The 24,715-nt window shown below is 33.4% G+C and overlaps 2 protein-coding genes across 2 annotated transcripts in view; both read left to right on the top strand.

The window, feature by feature from the left end:
- LOC143063657 (sodium-dependent glucose transporter 1-like) overlaps window positions 1-24,715 on the top strand; it is a 33,875-nt gene that overhangs the window by 678 nt on the left and 8,482 nt on the right. The window lies entirely within an intron of this gene.
- Window positions 171-24,432, top strand: LOC143063658 (sodium-dependent glucose transporter 1-like). Its single transcript, XM_076235925.1, has 4 exons — window positions 171-329; window positions 3,666-3,913; window positions 7,601-7,886; window positions 19,623-24,432. Exons 2-4 carry the CDS (start codon window positions 3,680-3,682, stop codon window positions 20,681-20,683), a joined length of 1,581 nt encoding a protein of 526 aa, XP_076092040.1. The 5' UTR covers window positions 171-329; window positions 3,666-3,679; the 3' UTR covers window positions 20,684-24,432.

Below are 24,715 nucleotides of genomic sequence, written 5' to 3'. Positions count from 1 at the left end.
AATATACAGAACTTGTTCTGTTTCGTTGTGTTTCGTTTCATAATTTACATGTTTCGTTTTGTTTCGCTGTGTTTCGTTTCGTTTTGCCATGTTTCGTTTCGTTTCTGTTCCGTTTCTCACTTTACCGGGATCCGCAAAGTTTTGCGTTATAACGCAAACATAGGAAGAAAATTATAAAAAAAAAATATTTGTGGCGCTTATAGGTTTCCGTAATATTATCTGTTTTCGGTTTGTGTGTATTTTCGTAAATTACACTAATCTACTCGGTTAACAGTTTGACACTTAAAATTCGAGATCATCTACATTTGGCACCAGCCTAATTTTATAAGGTAAGCTTAGTTTAAAGCTACCACAAAGGTCACAACAATTGTAAGGACACGATTTTATTGCTCCTATAATTCATTTCCGTTTATATAGCCAAAGCCGCGGCGTTATCCAATATTAGTACGGTAGATTCGTACATACAATTAAGTCGAAGACTTTTTTTAAAAACGGAATGCGGTACAACTAAATTATGTCGATAATTTTGTCCAAGAACTTCATTTCATAGTTTCCTTGATATAACCTACATTTTGATTGTAAACAAATCGGCATTGGATGCCAAGTCCGCGGAAAAAAGTTCGTTCTAAAAATAACACAAGAAACAAACAGACGTATGGAAGCCCAGTGGTGTGCATACATTAACGTGCATGATCAGTAATGACATTGTTTTAAAGACCAATAATTTAATTTTATTTTTTTGGAGACTGAAAACCTAACAACAAAAAAACGCGAACACACACAAAAAAAAAAAAAAAAAAGAACTATAATAAAAACTATAAAATTATAGGTAATAAATACAATCAAAAGTTATTACAAAACAATAATTTTAACTTAACATCAATTCAAAAAAAGATATGCATAAATATATAGTTAAGTCAATGTTCATGTATGATAGAAATAATTTAATTTTCTGAAGTTCCAGTTCAAATATTTTCATATTTTCTCGTTGGCATAACCTCATATGACAAAACAATCAACACACATACAAATGTTGTAAATATTTATTACAGTACTTTCATACTTTAATATTTGTTTGGAAATATCTTTTTTTCGTTTTGAATACTTTAACTTTTAAATGATAAGAAAAAATGTCTTTAGAAATTTTATAAGTTGACTTTTTGTAGCAGGTATGAGTCTTTGGAGCATGCTCTCACTATTCTTTTGTTGATATTATTTTTCACAGGCGGAAACCCGGTTGAAATAGATCAAAAGAATCGAAGCTCTTTGTTAGAGTAGGCGATAAATGCTTACTGTAATGTTAACTATAGTAACAAAAAAATTAAAAGTTAATAGAAACAAATTAAATGACAATTTTCTAAATTACGAAGTGTTCTATTATAAAAACACCATTTGCATAAGGTTTCAATTATCTATTACATAGTTAAGCAGAACAATTAGATATCAAGTCGACGACATGGGTATCTATCAAGTTGGATGTAGAAAATGCATAACTTCCGATTTTTTTGAAAAAAATACCACGGACGGAGAATCTATTAGTTCAGAAATTTTTGTGTCTGCCCTTCCATTATATGACTCAAAAAAACATTCTAAAAAATGGATAACAATTGTACCGAAAAGAGAAAATCGAGTGCACCTTTTTATGTTAGGGCGTGTTTGAGTTGAATATTTTGTCTTGAAAACGTACAAAGCAAGAATATGTGATACATCATCTCGCTTCAGATCCTATCATTTTTATATATCAAACCTACAGGTTGACTTTATAACATAAAAAAATCACAGTACTAAAAGATGAAATATATGGGTCAAGTGAAATACCTATCCAATGAATCATAAAAACAGAATAGGTGTGTTCGAATATCTATTTTTTACTTGAAGTACTTTGACGACAGTCTTTCCAGTTGGATGATGAAAATGCATATCTTCGAACAAAAAATATTTGTGTGTGTGTGTGATAACTAAAGTCTTCAACTACTAAAAAAATCTAGTCTGCCCTTGCACGAAATATTTAATTAGCAGTAGAATTTTTTTTAAATGTTTATGAATTTTCAAAAATTCCACCTGACAACCGATTAGACAATAGTTTTAAGTTAAATCAATGCAGACAAGATCATTAATTGATGCTCATTAGCTAGTAGATACATTTGTCTTTTAAAATACAACTGACATATAAGGATCGTAATAATACTATGCTAATAAATTTATCGGTTTTCAAGAGCACAAATTGGCAGCGCGCCATCCCTACAATGGCTTCCATTTTTACGATTGTGAAAATTAACTGGCGTAATGGGGAGATAATTTTGACGAAGTAGAATCCTGACTGTTCATATTGATTAAAACTATTTTTTACTTCGGAAAAGAAATTTTCGAAAAGAACTATGTAAAATAACACAGAAGTTTACTTTCTAGCTTATCTAGCCCCACGCACCATGTCAGGCATTTTCATTACTTAAAAACCATTAAATATCATCTAATCACAGTCTTGAACATTAAAGGGGCACTAGCTACGAGATGTATAAAAAATCTATAGTATGATATTTTTTTTTGTTGAATCATTAATGAAAGTGAAATAGTGAAATAATAATTTGCTTTTATCAGCTAAAACGGTTCAATTTTGTCAAATTCAGCTAATAAACATTGATAATGAATTATTCTCTTGCAAGTGAATAATTCGACCTCATTAAATCCGTATTCATGTGAACTCCAATTTAACCCCGTAGAAAGAGATAGAATAACTCATGCATTGTCCGTGTACGTTTTTTTTAAAGGAAAAGAATGTCAACATTGAAAGTGAAACAAAGGTAAATGGTTTGATTAACTGATTCGATCCACAAAACATAATTCTTAAATAGGTAAAAACGACGATAAACATAAATTTTTAATTTATAATACAAAATTTAATAGACCTATAAAACTCCAAGTGCACGAGTTGCTAATCTATTTATATCTATGTTTATGTTTACATCGCTTATATGGTCATAGAAGATCAACGCGATAGTTAATTAGATGACGTCTTGGCTAAAATTCACACGAAACAAAGCTACATCTTATTGAGACCATGTCCTGTAAATTGATTATTTTATACTTTTGGAAGTTTGGAAAAATGTTTTACATTGTTATCAATAAAATATGAGAATTTGGGTCAAATCGGTGAACATGAATTTGGCAGCTAGTGCCCCTTTAAAACAAAATACAAAATAAAAATGTACAGCACTGCTGATGTTTTAGTATTTTGCTCAGGTAGGCTGTCATTGTGCAACACAGTTTAAACCTTTTGGGAAAAACAGATCTCTGTTTGTCAGAAAACATTGTCAAACATCCAATCCATACTGATCTGTATCCACACTTGTATTCTTATTGTTCTTTGATTTCGTTACTTAAAAACACTATTAAGATGCAATGACATGATCGAAAAAAACTGTTCTCTTTTACATATATGATCTTTATTATTGACGAGAGCATTTTATTTTAAACTAAATATAAATTAATGCGCATTCACGGTTTGTATATGTAGTATGAAAGTCAATGCTTATTGACATGGCCTCTTTTAAAAGTGTTATCATTTTGATTTTAATGTTTGCATTTTACTATCAAAATAACATAAGGCAAGTCATGTTATGTGTCAACAGTTTAGATAAGTTAATAATTAGTTAATTTTAATTTAGATTAAGATGCAACAATGAGAAAAGGAACAGTAGAAGAAAACGATGAGAAAGACGTAACTGAAGGCTTTTGCAATGGTGATGATAACGTTAATTCTTCCGAGGATAAACAATTGTCACCCGAAGGAAAAGTTTCAGACAATCAGAAAACGTCATCCATCTTGGAATACAAAACTAGATTGAAATTTGATGAAGCATATCGAAAAAAGTTTCTCATTTTTGTTACAATCTGTTACAATTTCTTCGTTTTGGTGAGTATATTTTTGTAATGCTGAGTTCACACGTAATTTTATTTCCAACAGTTCAGATTTTGTGAAACGATACTGACAAAAGATAACGTTAGAAACATACTAGTCTAATATCGTATCAATAACAATCTGTAACCTTTTATAGGTTATTTAAGGAATGACTGTAATATTTTTTCTGTCTATGAATAAATAACATAAAACGTAGTGGGTTATTTTGAAGTGTGCACCACAATTTTTATGTTATTTCGAATAGACAGAAAAAAATATCATAGTCACTTCTTATAATTTGATTCTAAATTGAATTTATACCCAAGTAAACCATGAAAAGACGTTGATAACGTCACGGTCACATGACAAAACTATGTCTATGAGCTGATAAACAAAACAGTGTCAGCAAATCAGAAGACGCGTTACATCCAAAATTAAATTATATAGGTTTATATTTAGACACGAGTCACTGTTTGACCCGAGCATACAATTTGTTATGAAATGTGCTTTTCAAAATATTTGCTATTGCTCATGTAGGATCTAATATGTCAATTTTCACGTATTTATGACACCATTGTGTCGACAAAAGTGACTTTTTGCACTAAAGTGTTTACTGAGTATTCCCTGTTGATTAAGGATTAAGGAAGTTCGCTACTCAGTTTCAAAATGACAAGCTTTTCATAACACTAGTACATGTATATATTGATAGGGGATTAATAAAGGAACCAAAAAAAGCAAAAATAAAATAAAGGTGAATGTACTTGTTTTGAGATAGAAGCCATAGAAATTTTGGCGGGAAAATGTTCTCTCTTGACTTTTCATAGCTTTATCTATAGAGTTTAAGTTCTCAAAAACTGTTATAAAATAACAACGATTTTATAATAGTTATCAAAATTACCAGGATTATAATTTTATACGCCAGACGCGCGTTTCGTCTACATAAGACTCATCAGTGACGCTCAGATCAAAATAGTTAAAAAGCCAAATAAATACAAAGTTGAAGAGCATTGAGGATCCAAAATTCCAAAAAGTTGTGCCAAATACGGCTAAGGTAATCTACTCCTGGGGTAAGAAAATCCTTAGTTTTCGAAAAATTCAAAGTTTAGTAAACAGAAAATTTACAAAAAATGACCATATAATTGATATTCATGTCAACACCGAAGTGCTGACTACTGGGCTGGTGATACCCTCGGGGACGAAACGTCCACCAGCAGTGGCATCGACCCAGTGGTGTAAATAGTTATCAAAATTACCAGGATTATAATTTTATACGCCAGACGCGCGTTTCGTCTACATAAGACTCATCAGTGACGCTCAGATCAAAATAGTTAAAAAGCCAAATAAATACAAAGTTGAAGAGCATTGAGGATCCAAAATTCCAAAAAGTTGTGCCAAATACGGCTAAGGTAATCTACTCCTGGGGTAAGAAAATCCTTAGTTTTCTATAAGACTTTTACAAATGGATTATAATGATACATGTCAAAGATTTATAAAAAGAAAAATGGAGGTCAATGGGCAAAATTTGTTAAGGCATTCAAATTGATAAAACCAGAGGATTCCGAAAATCTGACAAAGTAATTCTCACTCTTTCTCTCTGAAAAATGATTAACATGATTTACTATGTATTTTGTAAAAGAGTTTCCCATAAAATTTAACTGTGCAATATTAAAAGTTGTACTTTTTGTTAGCAGTGTTTCAGTCCTTTTCATATGTAATGCATGATCATGCATTGCTATATTTACTACTAGTACATGTATATTTTAACCTTTCTATTTTTATGCCCTGCAACTAAAAGTTGGGAGCATATTGTTTTACCCCTGTCCGTCCGTACTTCATTCTGTCAGTCCGTCATGTTGGTCTTCTTTTCTTGATATTTTTGCAGTTTACAGTATATATCAATCTATAAAGATGAAAGTATTTCCCATAGGGTCTTATGATCTCTTATGTTTAACGGTCATCTTGGGTGATGGTTCCAGTGGCGGATCCAGAGGGGGGGTTCCGGGGGTCCGCACCCCCCCTTTATTTTGGCCGATCAATGCATTTGAAACGGGACATATGTTTGCACCCCCCCTGCACCCCCCCTTTGCCCTGGGCTAGCACCCCCCCTTTCGAAAATTCCTGCATCCGCCACTGGGTTCGACTACAAAATAACCACACTTGACTTTGTCAGCACTTCATTAGGAACAGTCATGACATCTTTGGGTTCATTCTATTCACTGGTTCTCTAGAAGAAAACATTTGTACATATTTCCCACAGGGTCCTATGTTGAACTTACTCCTCCTGTTGGAAGCCATCCTGGATTATTATTTTATTCTTGCATTCAGTCTTCATTTCATGAGCGTTATTAAAGGCCTTTAAATTAAAAAAAAAAACACTTCCCCTACAAAAATAAAAATTAAGAGAAATATGTCTTTCTGTTTTGAAGTTGTATTTTTAAACGTATAAAAATGAAAGATTGCACAGTCATTTTTACTTTAAATAGATATAGGAAGATGTGTTATGAGTGCGAATGAGACAAATCTCCATCCAAGTCACAATTTGTAAAAGGAAAACCATTATCGGTCAAAGTACGGTCTTCAACGCGTAGCTTTGGCTCACACCGAACACCGAACAGAAAGCTTTAAAGGGCCCAAAATAACGACTAGTGTAAAACAATTCAAACGGGAAACATAACGGTCTAATCTATATAAAAAACGACAAACGAGAAACTGTTATAAACCACATCGACAAACGACAACTACTGAACATCAGGTTCCTGACTCAGGACAGGTGCAAACAAATGCAGCGAGTTTAAACGTTTAAATAGGTACCAACCTTCACCCTTACCCGAAACAATAGTGTAACATCACAACATAGAAAGACACACTATTAAATTTCAATTGAAATGGCTTAATTCAATAAAAAGACATATAAACAAAAGTGATCTTTTTTCTTCAGGAAAAAATATGAGAAATCTGTTCTGTATTTAAGTTCTTATCGATCTATTTGTTTTCCATGCATTGAAATGCCATGAAATACACTCCATTGAATCAATCAATCGTTAGATCAAGACAACTACTGAACATCAGGTTCCTGACTCAGGACAGGTGCAAACAAATGCAGCGGGTTTAAACGTTTAAATAGGTACCAACCTTCACCCTTACCCGAAACAATAGTGTAACATCACAACATAGAAAGACACACTATTAAATTTCAATTGAAATGGCTTAATTCAATAAAAAGACATAAACAAAAGTGATCTTTTTTCTTCTGGAAAAAATATGAGAAATCTGTTCTGTATTTAAGTTCTTATCGATCTATTTGTTTTCCATGCATTGAAATGCCATGAAATACACTCCATTAAATCAATCAATCGTTAGATCAAGATCAACACTTTGTTTATCCATAGAGAAAATGTTATTAATGCAGCTAAAAATAGTGATTCCTCTTTATACAAAGCTGTTCCTAAGCTGGTTTGGATTGTCTTTTAATATGTTCACTTCTCTAAGATCTTTAATATTAAATATCAAATATTTGGTTTCGAACATATGCATAAAATGGTAGTCTACCTTGTAATTCTGTATTAAAATTGATTCTCTAGATTAGCAGACTTTGCTAGGGGTTAATTCAAGGATTAACTATTTAGAGGTTACACATGAAAAAAAAACAAACAAATATAAACATTGAAAAGAACACAACAAAAACTTGATTGTATCTTGCAGGGTGTCAATGTTGGTCAGTTTGGACCTACAATCCTCGAATTGAAGAACATAACAAGATGTAGTCTTGGCCAAGCTTCGTTTCTGTTCAATGCCAATACCTTGGGTTACTTGTCTTCTTCAGTTTTCGTTGGATTTACGTTTGAAAGATTTAACAAACTTCTTCAAATGTGTGTTGCTGCCGCTTTACTTTCTGTGGTGGTAGCCGTCATTCCATGGTGTTCAGTATATGAAGTTATGGTTACCATTCATTTTCTCAAAGGCTTTTTCATGGGAATAGAAGATGCAGGTAAGAAGTATTAAAATATAATAAAAGAATTACATTATGGATCAATGTCCAAAAAAAGTCTGACTGACTATTAGCTGATGAATGACAAAGGAATAAAAATTGTAGACAAATAAATCTTGTATCTTGAGTCGTGTACAGCTGACCCAACAAACACTGACAATAGATATTGTGGATAAGGCAATCGTAAATAAAAGTTCGATATACTTTATAACAAAAGTTGTTTTCAGATTCAGTTATCGTCAAACAATTGCAAATCTTCCACATTCTTCTTCAATAAGAACAAAAGAGGTTTAGCTAGCTATAAAACCGGGATCAGGTGTATCACCCCTTATTCAGGCCCGGCCAGAAAGCAAATACCAGAAAGTAGAATATTTTTAACACAAAATAGTTCCTAAGCATAAGTGTTACTTTCTAAATATGTAAAATATTTATGTATTTTTGGTATCAAATGAAAGCTGAATGACTGGTGATAATTTTAGAACACTTTTTGACTTTAATTTTGGATATTTAAAAAAACTGCACCAAATTTTAAAAGAGGGTACATTTTGCCTGTTTGTCAGATCTGAAGTATCTGTTTTGGTACATCCGACGTTCCGGGAACCAGTTCTTTCTTATATGTCATTAAAGGTATGTTGATTTTTTTTTTCAGTACAAGACACCATAAAGTAAAGCTTCGACATGCAATGAATGTCATTTTATTTAATCTTAAAATGAAAGAGCTGTGCCTGCTTGAAATTAAGGAATTTAACATAAAAATTAATGGGGCCATAAATTTGTGGTGTACTTCCATCAATTCACATTTTTCTACATAAGAAAATGCCTTTACTAAGTCAGGAATGTGATAGTTGTCACCCATTAGTTTGATATGTTTGAGCTTTTGATTTATTCGTTAGATTCAGGTTTTTCCGTTTTGAATTTTCCTCGTAGTTCGGTATTTTTTTGTTATTTTTTTTATATATTGCTGCTAGGAGATGTCTTTGAACAATTTTCAATAAGTCTTTACCAGAAAAATCTCAGGGATAATTATTCATTGATTGTTGGTGTCTTTCATGTCCAGTAGCAAATATTTCAGGCATTTTCAGATTGCGAAAAAGTAACATCAAATGCAATAGGGAAGTCCTGTTATAGGGGCCATCCTAGATGAAGGTCGGCGAATTTTTGACTGCCATTGGAACATGAGTGTATATTTGAAAGGGGTAAGCATTTTGCCTTGCAAAGACCTATTACGGACCCCGCATATAGTTCTGGCATACAACAGGGTTTTTAACGTGGAAAAGCTTGGCGCTATCTCTACACGACTTATGATACATTGATACAGTATAAGAGTGGCAAATTATACTGGGTTTTAGTTTGTAACCAAGATACTTTTGCCTCAATCGATTTATGACTTTTGAACAGCGGTATACTACTGTTTGTTGCATTATATATTTTTTTTTATATAATTCAGTATAAACTATAACAGCTTCTATGAAATCTGTAATTTACGGCATACACATTTACAGATCGTATAATTTTACCAGTCTATAAATGGCTTCCAATTGCCAAACCAACGGGAAGATATCTACGTTTTCAGATCCAGACCAGTATAAACCGGTCCATGAGGTAGTAAATACCTATATTAAGTTATGAGGCAAAACACTACATTTCCAAGATGCGATCAGTCCATTACAAGGAATGCAATTTCGCAGTTCTAAGCTTCTTGTGTCTCAGTTGATAGCTATAGGCCACACTAAGTATACGTGCTTGCAGAATTACTCGATAAATTGAAACTAAAGCGTAATGATTTATAGACTTAAGGTAGATGGGGTGTCTAAATTATAATCCATAGAATCTTTTAATAATTTGCCAAAATGTAGTTCATATCCTGCTTGTTTAAAAACATTAATAAAAAGAATGGGTCACCGGACTTATTTTCACGCTACAGGTTGTTCAAATTGTCAAGATTTTGTATAGATTATGCATAGAAAACCCATTTTTCCGCCATAAAACGCAAACCACACCATAGAATTTTGAGATAAAATATGAGAAGATAGCTTCAATATTATGCTTTCAGACAAGAAAAAGAAAAAATGGGGTCACCGGACTCGTTTTCTTGCTACATGTAAAAATGGGTAAATTCCTAACACATTCTATTGTAAAAGCAACACTATCTGGATTATCTGCCCTTGCATTTGAGTTGCCTCCCCTTATTTGACAAAGTTGGAAAAAAATGAATCAAACAAAAGGATTCTTATTTTTGTAAAATACAATCATAAATATGATCAAACATGGCATTTTCTATATTATAATGAAAATTCTTACACATGAATTACCTACTACTATAAAAATTTGCACATTTCATCAAAGATCTAGACCTTGTTTTCTAGTATTTCAAAATCCAAGATGGAGGAAGACACCCTATCTACCTTAATAAGAAGTTTTCTAATGAAATCCCCTGGTTTTATTAGTTATTAACTGCAGGGAAGAACCTCAGTTCCATTGTCAAGGGCTTTGTTAACAACTATTAGTGAAGTAAAATATCTGAAGTTGAAAATAAAACTAAACTATGCACTACCACTATGTAAAAATGTTATCATCAATTGTGTTTAAATTATAAAACTGTTTAATTTTCACTTTATATACGTAACCACAAAGCAATGCGCAATACAAGAGACATAAACTTTAAGTTGTTGAAGACTAGAAAGTAGAAGTAGAAGGAAATAATTAGTACACACTTTACTGATGTAATCTCATTGCAATTTATACCATAAATCTCACTATAATACATAATATTAATACAATAACCAAATATATATTTGCCGACTGCCCAACGTAATCTAGAGGACACCGAATTTATTACAAATAAATAAACATGACATGTGAAATATAACAGCATGTGTGATATAACCATACAGCATAACATACTGAGTTGTAATTAATAATTATAAATCATCAAAATTTCTCCATCCTTAACGATCCCGCCGGCCAGGAAAAACCAACTATGTCGATAGACGGCGTTGGAAACCTGTGTCCAAACCTTAAATTAGTCGAAAGCTAATATGCTCGAAAGACCGTTTCCGGAGTCATACTTGGACAGTATACTTAAAGATATGACATATAACAAAAACAAACAAATGATATAAAGTGGAACATGAAACTTTAAAATAACCCTACGTGCATCAGTACATTCAGCAAAAAACGTAATAATACATTGCACAAACATTATAAAAACCCAATTAAGATCTAGATATGAAATATTAATGAGAAACGATATATGCAAATATCGTTAAGAAACTTGACTGTATCAGTGTTGGGAAGAGAGTGATTACTCCACGGGATTATTTCCCGCTCATTTATTACATGTACATGTAAACATGTGATAATCACATGATTAATCAGACGAAACGTTAGTACAATAATTTTCCTCTATACTGCGAAACGCGGAAAATTATAAGTACACACTTTACTGATGTAATCTCATTGCAATTTATACCATAAATCTCACTATAATACATAATATTAATACAATAACCAAATATATATTTGGCGACTGCCCAACGTAATCTAGAGATCACAAAGAAAGGGATGAAAAGAGCCCAAATTATAAACCAAGTTTTCTAGATACTGATAATCTCATATCTAAGGAATCAGCAATGTAACCATCTTTGCTAATATCTGATTTCCATCTTCCATGACGTTTAATACATCTCTCATTTACTTCTGACCTGGCTGCTGCAGAAGCACCACCAGAACGTAAAGAATGCAAACCTAGGTTCAAGTCAGGAGCTACAGTCTTTAACCTACGTACAATATTCTCTTTTGTGGCTGTATAGCTTAACTTCTTATTCTTATATATCAACTTAGCTAACCCCTTAGACCTAAAAATCGGTCGAAATATAAAATAATCCGAATTAACATCCAAACTAGCAAGTGAAATGTATCGCTTATACATAACAACTGGACATGCCAAAGTGTTACCACTAGAAATAAGTATCTCGTTACCTTGTCTGTATTGATCGGTCTTGGACCGGGGCAGAAAAATAGAAATATGATCATCAAAAATCTTAACATCCCTACATGTAATAGAACTTAATTCGTCATATCGCAAAAATCCAGCATAGCCTATCAAAATCATAGTCAAATCTCTAACAATAAGCAAGTCATTTTCAAATTCATTAATTTTACAAAGTTCAAGTATTATATCCGAGGTAACAGGGTCCTTCTTTACGACTGGTTTTCCATTTAATCTTTTACATGATTGAGCTAACGAATGAATGTAAGCGTTATTTGTAGGATCAACGTAACCATAAAGCTCATGTACCCACTTTAAAGCATAAATTATCGAATCTAAAGTACAAGGTGATGACTTCTTGTCAATCAATAAAGTTAAAAACAATGAAACATGAATCGGATCTGCTGGTAATTCGTTAAAACCATATCCTTGAGCAAAAGATCTCCAACGATTATAACTAGCAAAGTACTTTTTTGTAGTATTGTCACTTTTAGACTGGATGAGATAAACCGACATCTTTTCTGCTAATTTTCCAAGTTCACCCGAACATCCTACAGTACTCTTCTCTACAATCTCCACAACATGTTGCCTCAGTCCTAAGCCTGAAAATCGCAAATATGGATCATTAGAACATAATATTTAAAGCTATCAACCTAAATTTAAGTGGCCATTTCCCGAAAATGCCGTTTTTACCGGCACCCTTCACTATAACTTTGTCATTTGTAAGATAAATAGCTTCTGAAACAAAACTCTTAAAAATTTCTTGTGCACAAAGTAAAGGCCAAAATGCCGCCGATTTCCATTCTGGTATAACCAAAATACCATTAGCACGCTCATTGCACATTTTGTTTACTGTTTTTGCAATCAAAGAAGGTGGGGGTACCAACCAATTGTTGTCATTTCCCCAATATTGACTAAAACTGTCAACTGCTTCAGTTCCTGGGCACCATATAACTGAATTGAAACGCGAACAATGTGTATTGTAATGAGTGGCAAATCGGTCTATGCTACACGGACCCCAAATATTGTTTAAAAACCTGAATGTTTCATCGTTTAAAGACCAGTCATCGTGATCTGTATAACGACTAAGTTGATCTGCATACACATTCTGAGCCCGAGGGACCCAGCGAGTCTGAATATTAATGTTTTTCTGATCACAAGATTCTAAAATATTAATCGCAGTTTTTTGTAGTGACAAATTTCTGCTCCCCACCGTCAAAATACGTGCGACATTTTGATTGTCACTGTTGACTCGAACTAATTTGTTCTCCAACAACGAATCTTGAGTATACAAAACTCTCTTGACGCATTCAAGTTCACGCCAAGTTGAACTCTCAAAAGGTTCATTACCTACCCAGTTACCGAATACTTCGGTACGATCATAAGTGGAACAAAAACCACCAAAGCCTACATCTGAGGCATCACAAAACAAATCGACATCAAAATTGTCGTGAAAATTAACTGTGCTTATATTCACACCTTTACTATTCCTTGCTCTGCAAGAAACTCTCCAAAATTCTAACTCATCAATAGCTTCTGATGTAATTTTTACAGATGCCTCCCAGCTTGCTCTACCGTTAACACAAGCATATAAAAATCTTGTTCTCAATCTCACGAGATCACCAAATACTATTTGCATTGATATGAGTTGACCGACTATGCCCGCTAAAATTCGAGCCTTTAACAAAACTTTACCTCTCCCAATCTCGGAAAGTATATAGTTTACAGTTTGCTCTGCTTTATCTATTCTCTCAGGACTGACGAATATTCTACCAGTTTCAGTATTCCAAATGAAACCTAACCATTTCAATTTTTGGCATGGATCCCAAACACATTTTTCATGTGCAATTAGAAAACCTAGCTTTTGAAGTTGAAATTTTACAAACTGACTACTTTTTTGACAAGATTCAAAATCTTTACCACCTCCCAAACCATCATCTAAAAACATAATAATTTGTGTGCCTTTAGATCTGAAATACTTTACAACTTCTCTGAGAACTTTGGTAAATATGTAACCAGCAGTAGCCAATCCAAATGGCAAGACATTAAAAACGAAATATCTGTTTGCACCATCTATCTCCCATGCAAAACCTAAATATTCTCTGTGCAATTCAACAATCTCAATATGGTGATAAGCACTTTTTAAATCATAGCCATATAGAAAATCATGTTGATGAAAAATTTCCCTTGCTAACTTTGTGTCTTCATATTTAAATCTAAATTTAAATAAATGAGGATTGATGTGTCTACAATCCAATACCAACCTGGGTTTGCTCGATTTATTAAAAGCAACGGTCAAAGGATTAACTACACAAGGTATCTCATTCACTTCTGATATACAACCTTTTGACAGCAAAGTTTCAATTTCTGACTTAACAAAACTTGCGTTATCAAGAGATGATCTGTTATTTCTAATAATTTTATGATCTGGTTCTGTTTTGAAAGGTATCTTATACCCGTTTTGTATAACATCAATTATATGTGTATTACCTGTGATTAATCTCCATTCATCGATAGCATTTTTCAATCTACCTACTGGACTAACCGGTTTTTCCACATAAGTAACAAGATCAACTTTTTGTAAACAATCAATTGTTATTGAAACCTTCTCATTGGCGTTTCTTATTTTGGAATTATTGCAATAAAAATTATCATCTGAGCTACAAAATAAGTTTGAACTATCTAAGTTTGATAAATATAAAGAATTACTTATCTTTTGTTTTCTATCAGGACAATTATCTGCCCAGTGCCCCCTTTTTCCACAATTGAAACACTTTCCAGGCTTGAAAGAATCATCTTTATCTGCATTCCTGGCATAAGGAACTTGTCTGGGTTTGATGCTTTTCTTGGTTTTCTCTGCTTTACTCTTGCGCTCTGCTCTAGACTGAGCTCTTAACATTTTTCTCTCATCTTCGGAGTCTTCTGCTATTGGGTTGGCAACATACTCATTAACCACTTTCCAACCGAGTTGAGAAGAATCTGCAAGTTTAATTAACTTTTGTCTCTCTTGCACAATGTCAATACCTTCTGAAATCCTGGATTTAGCATTCTGTACGGTCGCTCTGGTCAAATCATGAACTTCTAAGCTTGACTTCGCCTCTTTCAGCTTTGTTAGAACCTTCACACCATACTTGAATTGGTTTTCGTTGCCCTTCCTCTGAAAAGTATAGTTATCGGTCAGAGTTTCCTCCATCTTGGCCATTTGAGTCTGCGAAATTTCTTGTTGACTTTCTTGTAAGGTGGTCTGCAAATTTGTCAGTTTACTGTCCATTATACCGTTTATACTGTTCAATAAATCCTGTTGAGATGTTGATATGGCATTGGAAACTTCTCTCGAAATGGCATTTCTTAAAGGGCTGCTCAACATATCGGTGTCCATCTTGACTGTATCAGTGTTGGGTAGAGAGTGATTACTCCACGGGATTATTTCCCGCTCATTTATTACATGTACATGTAAACATGTGATAATCACATGATTAATCAGACGAAACGTTAGTACAATAATTTTCCTCTATACTGCGAAACGCGGAAAATTATAAAAATTACATAAATGACGTAAAGGAGGCATGATTTGGAGCATTAATTGTTCATTATGGCCATAACAATAACTCACATACTACAAATGCTTATTATTTCTGAAATGAGTGGATTTCGTATGCGCTTTGGGTCCACATTTATCAAAGGAACTGATTCATGGTTTCCTCGTTCTTCTTACACATTAAGCAGATACCAGCAGATGTAGTGCTATATAAAACTGGTCTTTGTCTGTATTATGTACTTTCCGGTTAAAACTTTTAGTCGGACTGGTAATCTAGAGACGTTTCTTGTATTGGCTGACAAGATTCTTGCATTTGATGAAGTTTGTATACAGTATGGAATTTCTTGTTTAATCCGATTAGTCCAATAGTTACTGACTTTCTGTTGTACAAAATTACACGTATGGATCAGCAATTTCATATGCAAAGAAGACGGCTTTGATAGCATTAAACTAACTGTTACTATTGGTGATTTTAATTCCTATATGTTGTTCTGCATTCTGCAATTTTCTATTCAGTCGAGTTGTATCAAGTCGTGCATATAAGTGTTTTTTTTATTTTGTGTATGACTGCTTCAACAGGAAGTAATCATTACGCAAATTGCTGGGTCGCTCCTCTAAAGGATAAAGTAAGGATTTGCTTAATTATTTTTTATATTGTTTTGAAAGTGATTTTAGATTTTTTTTTCCAGTAGGCAGTAACATTTTTAAGCAATAAAACGAAATCGGAAATACAAATGTCTGTAGCATACTTATTGTCTTCATTGGGTCTATACCATTTTTTTCCAATTTATCCTGTATGCATCAGACTAAACGTTTCTTTGTTGTTACAATTTGCTTAATATTAAATGCATCCTTTCCGGTTAGCTTTAGAAGTAGCATCAAAAGCAGACCTTTCGTCTAACATTGCGTATTTTGTTGGTTTCACTAAATCCTTACTTTTTCTTTGATTTTTTCCATGGTTATGGATACTTTTATTGGAGCAGTGTTTTCAGTAAATCCATACTTTGAACTCAAAATGGCTCCCTTATTTTTTATTAGGTAAGAATGCCAGTTTTGAAGTATTTGATAAATAACAGTGCTGAAAGGAGCATTGATGACTTTAAGCAACGTGCTATCAAATTTCCCCCTCCAGTGAATTAGAAGGCATTCTATATTATTACCAAAAACGTCCGCTGCTCAGGTTTCTATCCAATTAATGTAGTGTTTTGTTTTTTCTAATTCATCAGTAGTTACTTCTTGTTGTCTGTAGACATCTAGCCATATTTTGATAATATAAAGATAAAAAAGTTTAGCATCAATTATATTTCAGCTTTGAATAGTTTTCCAAGGTCATATGTCGTAGGATTTGAGGGGTCTTCCTGTCTGCCGTTGGGTTTTCATTCCCATAAGGCGTTTTTCGTTGCCTTGATTGCTAGATAAATATTGTGAGTTATAAATTTCAGTTTTGTTTTACGTTTATTTTTCCATTTTATGAAGTGGTACAATATCTGTTAATGCATAACTTACTGCAGTTTTGATGTTGGTAATTGCCTTATCAATTTCTACCAGATCATTAATTGTGGAGTCAAGTTGAACAGATAAGGCATGTTTGACATGACAAATCTTTGTCAATTTTATTCCAATCTATTTTACGAGCTTGTCCACTATTACTGCTTTATACCTTGCATAGGTTTCACTGAGAAACAAAATTTAACATTGGCACACACTGTCACAATGATCAGATATATATTAATAGTACTTGTTCTTTATATTCTTCATAGCTGTAAAGTGTTCAGGATACAAGATATAACCAATTGCAGTACAGTCTTTGCCGTTTGAGTGTATAAAAGTCTTTCTGACGTTCTGTGTATTCTACTTTCTTTTGTTTAAAAAATACAGAAATATATGGGGTTCTTTTGATGTTCGAGGTAACAAGTTGGGTTTTCTCTAATAATAATTGTATGCGTTGGTCCAAATGATTGCATAATTTCATATAATATCTCGATACATTCTATAAATGTAGCCGTGCTATTGTTTGAGCTTCTATATGGCATCTAATAAGAAAAAAAGAATTAATTTGACAGTTATTTCTTTTATTTCGACGTATCAAATTCCTTCGTTTCCAAGGCACTGAAAGGGTTGAGCAGATTATTCAGTTCTTTCTTCAAGAGTATTGCAGCACCTGCGTATCTTCTTGGCATGTGTGATGGAGAAAGTGGATCTCTCTCATTTACCGATTTTCCTATCCCACTAATATTTTTATCTCGTTCATTTATTAAGTTTAATACTTTTTATTAGACACTTAGAACCTCAATGACGTTAATCATAACGATCGTAAACTGGTTCTCTTCCCTTTGTTATCAAAGACCGGTAATTTGTGACCATGTTTGTAACGGAATTCCGTCACAAAAAATATGTGCATAAAAAACGGCGCATACATATAATGGAAGTACAAATAGAAAACAATCGACCGAAAGCCTGACCTTTTACGAAGAGTTTTATAGTTTTGATAATAATGGATTCTGATTACTGTTTGTTATTCATTTATGACCTGCTTGCAACAGGTAACGTCACAGTACCCAAATTGCACCTATTCAAGTTTTCTTTGAAACTAAACACTTCGTAGTTTTATGATTTGACATTATACGCGTCTTTCAACATACGGCTGAATATATTGAAATATATACAAAACGTTTACAGTAAATGTCAATAGATGAAGCGTTAACTGGAAATAGTGAATCTACGGAAACGTCGTCATGCGTTCTCAAAAAGTCATCTTCTAAAAATGATCAAAACAAATATGTTACAAGCATCCATTTCCTATAAAATGGATAGTAATCATGGATCAATGTCAGATTGTTCTTAATATTTGAAGAAATGGAACAAAACATCTGTTACTCATTTTTTAAGGATGTGAATTTAACTATGGATTCAATTTAGGTACTCCTCATTACGGAATCCTGAATCGTTTCAAGGTCTGTTCAGACGAAGTTTTTATGATTTCTTTTTCACGCAATATGATAAACACCGATTTCTACTTCGGTTTTATTGATAAATTTCAACGAATTTTTGCTTCTTTTAAAAGTAAAATGTGATTCCTCAAAAAAAAAAATCGCTTGTTTTAACTTCAAACTGTCATTAAAAAAGTGCTGAGTGGAACTCAATCTTGTCGTCGTTAGATCTTGTTTTACTGACAATTCCCACTTACTGACGTTGGTTGTTCCATGGTATGCCTTGTTCTTAATATATATTTATTCGGTTCTGATTCCCTGTATTTTCTGTTTCAAAATGGAAAACCGTTCAAAACAAGTCAATATTTGGAACAGGTGGTAAAATGGTTGTTAATTATCCGATCCTTATAATGGTCAGAGGCAAACGGTAAAAGAACTGGAACTAGTATAACTATACTATGACGCAGTCTTAATAAATAGGTAAAAGAATGTCATAGGCTCACAATGAGGTTAACAACAAACTCATCATAGATACCCAGGATTAGATTTTTATTTACGCCTGACGCGCGTTTCGTCTACAAGACACTCATAAGTGACGCTCGAATCCAAAAAAAGTAAAAAAAAAAAAAAAAAAAAAAAAAAAATGCAAAATAAAGTTCGAAGTTGAAGAGCGTTGAGGATCAAATAATTATAAGAATCTTTCAATGGTAGGTTTTTAATTGGAAATTACGGTATTAACACTTTTAATTCTAAATTAATGGTTACAAGTATTGTTAAAAAGTATCGCATATACGAGAAATTATTTTTATTGCAAACAACAAAATCGTTCACGTATGTGGAAAAAATAGGAGTGAGTTACTAGTATCAATATATGATATCTGTTGGTTAAAAATACAAAAAAGTCACAAACATAATAGTTTTATACTTTAAAATATATTACCTATTTAAGAAAATTGTTTATTAAAGCAAAGTACCTACAAAAAACATGTACTGAATAAATATACTGCAATGTAAATGTTCAACAAGTACCTGGTACTGGAAAATACTTTAAGGCAGAAGTCATCCGTAATATGTGTTTTCCAGTTTTCAGACAAGGTGTTAATCTGACATTCCCGGCTATGGGTTCGTATCTCTGAGCCTTGTCTGAAACCTTAATATAACAATATTGATATATTAATTTATAAATGTCTGTTTGACCACGTTTATTTTTATTTCAGTTGGAAACGCTTTACATTAATTTATAAATGTCTGTTTGACCACGTTTATTTTTATTTCAGTTGGAAACGCTTTACTCATCCATCTTCTCGCGTCAGATGTAAAAACATACATGCAGATTCTACATTTTATGTTTGCCTTTGGTGGAATTATAGCACCATTGATATCTGCACCTTTTTTGTCAACAGAAGATTCTATGGAAATACAGCCACACAACAGGACGACGTGGAACAATAGTACAGATACCTATACTTTTTTCCAGAATATAACAGGATCTCTGAATGTCAGTCATATCAATACCTCTGAACAGATTTATATACAATCCAATTTTTCCATCGGCACCGGTAGCGATTCTGAGGTTTATAAAGCATACACAATATCAGCCATTCTGACTCTATTATCAGCCTTGTCGTTTATAGTTCTCTATTGTAGAAGTGACGAATCAACATGTCCATCATTAAAAAGTGAGAATGAAGAGCACAAAACAGAGAAAGTAACTGGTTGTATACGAGTATTTGGATTGATCATTTTATGTATGATAATCGCCTCTTACACGGCATTGGAAGACACGTATGCTGGTTTTCTAGTCGCTTTTACAGTGAAATACTTCAAGTGGACAAAGGCAAGGGGGGCTTTTGCAACATCAGTTTTTTGGACTTCGTTCGCTGTTGGAAGATTTTGTGGAATATTTATTGTGAATTTAATGGGTCAGGTAAAGTTGCTGCTTTTTTATAGTTTAACTATAATTTCAGCCTTTACTTGTCTTCTAGTGACATCCTTATATCAAGTAAGCCAAGGAGTTTGGATAGCATCTGCAGTAGTAGGGTTTGGCATGTCTATCTTCTTTCCTATATTTTTCTCGTGGACAGAGGAAAAGTTTTTTCATGTTGACGGAAAGATTGCATCGTTGATAATGGCATGCGCATGTATAGGAGTAATTATAAACCCTATAATTCTTGCCAGAGTTATGGACACTACACCTATTTGGTTTGGATATATATTAACGGTGGAAAGTGCAGTATTGTTGATATTCTTTGCTGTGGCAGTTTACATAGCACGATTGGTCAAATTAGAACGTTTAAATCACGGTAAAGAAGGTGATTTGCTTATGGAAGTAAAATAATGTAATAGTCCTTCAAATGAAATCAGTAGGTTATAGTGAGAAAAATATTGATATGCTACTAATTTAACTATTGTAATCAGAACGTTTTAAAGTCATAAGAAACGAGTGACACGCACCTGTTCTTTTTCACATGTTTGCACCAAATGCCGTTCGCCAGGACATTCACAGGTTCTATGTGGGAAACGCCCATCAGCAACGTCTTCATCCAATCAGACACCCCCGATTGATAAAGAAACTCCAAAGACATCTCGTAAAATGTGACTAACTAAATTTGATATGCACGCTACAACCCCGGTCAATGTCAAACAGCTTAAAAGTGAACTAATGAATCATCCCGACAAACATTTCGTTGATTATTTATGTAATGGGTTACACTATGGCTTTGATACTATGGTTAAATATGATAACATTAAAACAATGGAATGTAGAAATAATTTAAGCGCTAAGTCACAGAAAGATACAGTTGCAGATCTTATTAACAAAGAACTACTTAACGGTTTCGTTTATGGTCCGTTTGAAAAATTACCTTTTGATGATTATCGAGTAAGTCCGTTAGGAGTTGCAGAAGGTAAATATTCTTTCAAAAAGCGTCTTATTTGAGACTTGTCCGCACCGCACAACGATACAAACGTTAGCATCAACGATCTTATAGACAAAGATTTGTGCTCTATGACGTATGTCAAGATAGATGACGCAATTCGTCTCATTACTAATTACGGGAAAGGGACAAAACTCTGTAAGTTCGACATTCAAAACGCATTTAAAATATGCCCAGTGCTACCGAATCAATGGCCATTATTTTGTTTTAAATGGGAATCTCTTTACTATTGTTATGTGCGATTGTCATTCGGATGCCGTAGTAGCCCAAAAATATTTGATAATATCTCTACAGCGATTTTTTTTATAGCAGAACATAATTACAAAGTTAAACATATTCTACATTTACTGGATGACTTCCTTACTGTTGACCCTCCAGAGTTCGATGCCGAAAGAACAATGGCGTTAATGACCATGATATTTAATCGATTAAATGTTCCACTTGCGGCAAACAAAACTATGGGCCCACTAACGTGCATTGAATATCTTGGTATTGTGTTAGATACAGATAAATTGGAGGCTAGATTACCTGCAAACAAAGTAGAAAGAATTTGCAAATTTATAATTTCCATAATTCAAAAGTCAACAAGAGAATTACTTCAACTTTTAGGCCATTTAAACTTTGCATCACGTGTTATTGTGCCAGGTAGATCTTTTGTTTCCTATCTTATAAAATTATCCACGAAGGTTAAAGAACTTCATTTCTATGTCAATTTGCGCAAGGAAGCTCGAGTTGACCTAGAATTTTGGCTCCGATTTCTACATAATTGGAACGGAATAAACATGTTTTACGACTGTAATTACACTTCTAATTTCGATATGCAACTATACACTGATGCTTCATCTACAATTGGGTACGGAGGTTATTATCAAGGGAAATGGTTTTGCTCGACGTGGCCAAAAGAGTTACCTTCTTTAAACGATAAATCGCTATCAATGGCATTTTTAGAACTATATCCGATAGTAGTAGCTGCTCTTTTGTGAGGTAAAGAATGGAAATGCAAGAAAATCCTCTTTCTTTGTGACAATGAGGCGACTGTAGCAATTGTTAAAAAGGGAAGATCAAAATGTATCGAAATTATGAAGCTTATGCGACAGTTAACGTGGTGCGCATGTGTAAACAACTTCCAGGTAACTGCTAAACATATTGAGGGTCGTAAAAATAACATTAGTGACGCTTTATCTCGTTTGCAGATGGAAAAATTCCACCGCCTCGCTCCACATGCAGAGAAGCTGCCACACAACTGCCCGATTGTCTACGAAGTAATGTGGTGTTGAATGAAACAGTCAAACAATTATGGACACATGCTGTTGCTAATACAACAAGATCTTTGTATAATATAGGTTTTTCTCACTTTGTTAGATTTTTGTTGCTAAATGGTATTACATATAATTCACACGATCTACCTCATATATCAGAGGACGTTCTCATCTACTTTATAGCACATTGTTTTAAAGTTTTGAAACTCAAACACACTACTATAAAAATTTATTTATGTGGTATAAGACATGCTTATTTGAAGTCAGGATATCATAATCCTCTAGAAACGCCTCATGGCGAATTTTTACCAAGACTCACTCTCATTTTAAAATCTGTTAAACGCATACAAGGCTCACAAACTAGAACTAGGTTGCCGATTACTTTTCCAATTTTACAGGAAATCTGCCTTAGAATGAGAAAAGGCGTGTTTGGTAAATATATTGATTGTTTGATAGAAACAACTTGCATAGTTGCGTTTTTCGCCTTTTTGAGATGTGGAGAATTTACCGTCATGAATGTCGATAAGTTTGACCCTCTAACTAGCTTATGCATATCTGATATTATTTTAAAGACTGATTATGCTATTCTGAGACTTAAAGAATCTAAAACTGATCCATTCCGAAAGGGAATAGATATTAAACTTTTTAAAATAGATAACTCTATTTGTCCTTTTTTGGCTTTAAAAAGATTTTTAAGTATTAGGCATTCTGAATTTGGAATTGGATTTCCATCTGATCCGCTTTTTATAACAGTTAATAGGGAAGCTTTAACAAGACAATTTTTTCTAGTGAAATTGAAGAATATTTTAGAACTTTGCGGTTATGACCCAAACTTGTATAATGGTCATTCTTTCAGATCTGGTGCCGCAACTAGTGCGGGGAAAGCACGCGTAGAAGATCATATGATCAAAGTACTTGGTCGATGGAAATCAGATAGTTATTGTAGATATATCAAGATTTCCCCAACTTCTATCAAATATGCTCAACAAAGTTTAACTGAGTCGTAAATTTATTTTTACATTTGTATATACTCATTGTGTTATATAGGATTGTTTGCTTATGTATATTAATACACTTTATTTTTAGTTTACGCGGTTAATTTCTCTTGTCTTTGAAACAAGTTTATTATCGTTGATATATTGAAGGCTAAACCACCTCACACCATCCTTGGGGGCACTCAGCTGATTCTCATCTGAGTTTTTGGACATTAATGAAATTTTATTGTCTGGATCTATAAACCAAATTTCATTTATTTCCCCAAGAATTCAGTTGTCTCATCACCACCGTCAGTTCAACTCGTTCGGCAGCCATGCTGCGCTGTCTAAAGCAGTAGGGAGCCATGCTGGGTTCCTTCGAACTGACGGGTGTGTCACTGCCTTTGAAGTTTGCTTCTCATGAATGCTAATAAACTTTTTAGGCAGGGACCGGTCAAAATTTATACATAGCTGAGATGATTCCCAAGGGCCAAAAAATAATTGTATAATCATAAACTTATGTAAATCTATTGAATAAAATTGGTAGTCTATATTCTCAATTTTATGTTTAGGAGTACTTGATTTTCCACTGGGTGATGTTGACCACAAATCGCCAGTGAGACATATTTATTACTTTCACGGTCTTCATCAATGATCTAGATATTTATTTGTTTTACAGTTTAACTCACACACATATTATGTTCTCTACAGATGTCTTTACTTTTGCGGTCAGTCAAAACTTTGATGTATCACTATTTAATTAGTATTTAGATAAGCACGTACATAGTATGAAAGAGATTTTACGGACATTAAGCTGTTCTCCATCTAATTATACAGTTTCAAAGGCACATAGAATCTTGGGTCATTTAAGGTCTTTCACCTCTACGATTCCGGGATGATTGACAGGAATAAATTATAGTTCTCTATTGTAGAAGTGACGAATCAACATGTCCATCATTAAAAAGTGAGAATGAAGAGCACAAAACAGAGAAAGTAACTGGTTGTATACGAGTATTTGGATTGATCATTTTATGTATGATAATCGCCTCTTACACGGCATTGGAAGACACGTATGCTGGTTTTCTAGTCGCTTTTATAGTGAAATACTTCAAGTGGACAAAGGCAAGGGGGGCTTTTGCAACATCAGTTTTTTGGACTTCGTTCGCTGTTGGAAGATTTTGTGGAATATTTATTGTGAATT

Source organism: Mytilus galloprovincialis, chromosome 2 (assembly GCF_965363235.1).
Source record: "Mytilus galloprovincialis chromosome 2, xbMytGall1.hap1.1, whole genome shotgun sequence".
NCBI classification, from domain to species: domain Eukaryota; kingdom Metazoa; phylum Mollusca; class Bivalvia; order Mytilida; family Mytilidae; genus Mytilus; species Mytilus galloprovincialis.
The sequence above is the reverse complement of the archived record's forward strand: the minus strand, read 5'-3'. Positions and strand labels throughout refer to the sequence as shown.